Source organism: Galeopterus variegatus, unplaced genomic scaffold, assembly GCF_000696425.1.
Source record: "Galeopterus variegatus unplaced genomic scaffold, G_variegatus-3.0.2 Scaffold609, whole genome shotgun sequence".
Lineage (NCBI taxonomy): Eukaryota > Metazoa > Chordata > Mammalia > Dermoptera > Cynocephalidae > Galeopterus > Galeopterus variegatus.
The window spans coordinates 197573-200399 of record NW_007726720.1 but is presented as its reverse complement, the minus strand read 5'-3'; the positions used below and the strand labels follow the sequence as shown (position 1 = coordinate 200399).

Genomic DNA, 2827 nt, shown 5'->3' with positions numbered 1-2827 from the left:
GGGGTGGCATCCTCAGGAGGAGCCCAGGACTGATGAGGCTGGAGAAGAAAGTCACCTGCCTGTCGCCAGTGGGCTAGGTGGGCGGGGGGCCGTGGTGGCGCAGCATGAGCGTGAAGGAGCGGGCGAGGTTGTTGGCCAGGGTGCAGCTACGCTCCTCCTCCCCAACCGGGAGCAGCAGCAGCAGCAGCAGCAGCAGCAGCAGGAGTAGCTGCAGGGGCAGCGCCACGCAGCACACCTTCCGGGACAGGGAGCGCGGTCCTCGCCACCGCCGAGTGTCCGTCTGCGGGAGCAACAGGGGACAGGTGAACGGGCGTGGGGTGTGGCAGGAGCAGCCGCAGCGCAGGGCTGAGCGTGTGGCCGCGCACCCTCAGTCTGCTCATCTGTGAAATGGGGTTGATGTGAGCTTTGCCAGACACAAAGGTGACAGCGGTTTTCTCAAACCGTGCAAGGTGTGAAAGGAAAGGAAGGGAAAGGAAGTTACAGGCGCTGCAGTTGCTCCGTAAGTCCTTGTCTGGCGGGTAAGAGGGCTGGCTGTGAACCCCGAGGTCACTCAGCCTCTCCCACCTCTACCTCCTCCTCTGTAAATAGGGGGAATGACGGTGCCTACCTGGCAGAGCTGTGATGATTAGGCGCGACAGAGCTGGCACACGGGAGGTGCCCAAGAGCTGCTGTCATTAACAGTGTGCATCAGCAATATCACCAGCATCTGAACCATCGTGCTCGCCACCAGCACACCATCACTGTCGTCACCGTCACCACCGTGTTCACCATTGTCACTTTTTCCTTTTCTTGTCCTTCATCTCCTCCTCCTCTGCCTGTCCCGTCCCCGCCTCTTCTCCTCTCCTTCTTCCTCTTCATCCTCATGCTCATCAGCATCACCATCAGTGTCACCTGAAGGTTGGTCTCACAAGCTCAAACGCCTAGTGAACTTCTCTGCTGCAGTGCCCATGCAAGTGGCCAAAGGACAATTCCTAAATTCTAGAGGGACGGGTGGGGGTGGTTGTGGCTTCATGGATGTTCCAGCTGCTGAGGAATGCGGGGCCGAGAGCTGATGGCTCAGGAGAGTGGACGCCCTCACGGTGCAGGGTGGGGGCCCAGCTCTTAGGAACTGCATGCACTGGGTTCCAATCTAGACTTTGTCACTCACTAGCTGTGTGACCTTGTGCAAGTCAACAACCTCTCTGAGCCTCTGTTTCCTTCTCTGCAAAACAGGGATAAAACACCTATCCCCATTTACTGGGTTGTGGCGAGGACTAAAAGCAAAGCATATTTATACCTTAATTAAAAAATATACCAGCTCTTACTACTAGTACTATTTGTAATAACAGTACTAGCACTGTTAGTAACTGTTAGTACTCTTAGTTACTATAAATATTACAATAGCACTATTAGTAACTAGCAGTACTATTAGTTACTAGTGTTATGAAAATAGCACTAGTACTATTATTATAGGATATATCTGCTGGCTCCCCAAAGAACAAAGGTTTACCCTTCTGGGTACTACTAAAAGCCACAGTCCAGTGATGGTGACAATGACCATCACAGCAGTGATGGTGATGGCAGTGATGCTTGATGGTGGTGGTGATGGTAATCATGATGCTGGTGATGGTGGTAATGATCGTGGAGATGTTAATAGTGGTGGTGATGGTGGCGGTGGTGATGTTGGTGGTGACAGAGGTGGTGGTGATGAAGAAGCACTGCTAGGGCTGGCCGGTGAGCTCAGTTGGTTAGAGCATGGGTCGATCCCTGGACCGGCCAGGTGCCAAAAGAAAAACAAAACAAAATAGAGAAGCAGCATCGCTAAACATAGGTATTCCAGGGGCTTCTCAGCTGCGTACGTCTGTCTCTCTGCCTCTCGTATCTGAGTCATCTCACCCCCTCTCTGGCTCCAGCTGTCTCCTCCAGATGATAACAGCCTCAAATGTTTTCACTTGCCAAAGTCCTCAGGCACTGATTTCGTAAAAACAGACTGCTCATAACCCACACACGGGATAAGCACTCTCGGCTGCATTTATTTCAGCAGTGATTCAGGAGCGGGACTGGGGTGTAATAAATTGTTTCCCAGTGAACGGGCGTGAGTTCACGCAGGACGAGGCTCTGCCCACAGCTGCTGGGCTGGGCCGGCCCTGCCTGCCCGCTCACCTCGTGTTGGGCTGCCTCCGCCTGTGGAGGCCTAGCTTGACTCCTGGAGGTTTTATTGTGACTTTGCCTGATTTCAAATCTCCGACCCATCCAGGGAGAGGGGATGGTAGGCCCTCCCCAGCCTGGGTTTACACCACAACTAAAACCAGTAATTAATGGCCTCTCAAATGGAGGGTCTGTTCACAAGTGTCCCTTTTCTGTCTGCTTCTCCATTCTCAGAGCCAACACTTTGCTTATTCAGGTGAGGGGCTGGGCCTTGGCCATGATCCTCTGGGGAAAATGTCTTTAAAGGACTGCATTGTATTTGCATTAGCAATGTTGACAAGGGGTGGTCTTCTTCAAAGGAGCCTTGCTGCCTGCCCAGTGGTGCTTCACCTAGAGCTCACATCTTCACGTGAGAGCCCTGAATTCTGAAATGCTCTTTAAAATAAAAGACGCATTTTAACATGGTTCTCAAATGCTTAGAACACACACACACACACACAGGGGCATGAACTATCTCCCAAGCAGCCAATAAGGAAACTGACAATCTCAGCTCCTCTCAGTACCAAGAGCTTTTCTGTGCCTCAGTTTCCCCACAGAAAGTACTATCTGTGTTTTACTCAGTTAGAACTATCCAAAGATACAAGGGGCTTCCTCAGGAAGTGGTAAGCTCCCATTCTTCAGGGTATGAAGGCAGAGGGTC

General features: G+C 52.2%; 1 protein-coding gene across 1 annotated transcript in view; it reads right to left on the bottom strand.

Annotated features, from left to right (window-relative positions):
• Positions 1–65: 65 nt before the first annotated feature.
• Positions 66–2827, bottom strand: part of SYNE3 (spectrin repeat containing, nuclear envelope family member 3) — a 49716-nt gene continuing 46954 nt past the window's right edge. The window contains exon 17 of the mRNA XM_008570523.1: positions 66–280. Coding sequence (XP_008568745.1) covers positions 74–280 — 207 coding nt within the window. The 3' untranslated portion in view covers positions 66–73. The remainder of the gene's footprint in view (positions 281–2827) is intronic.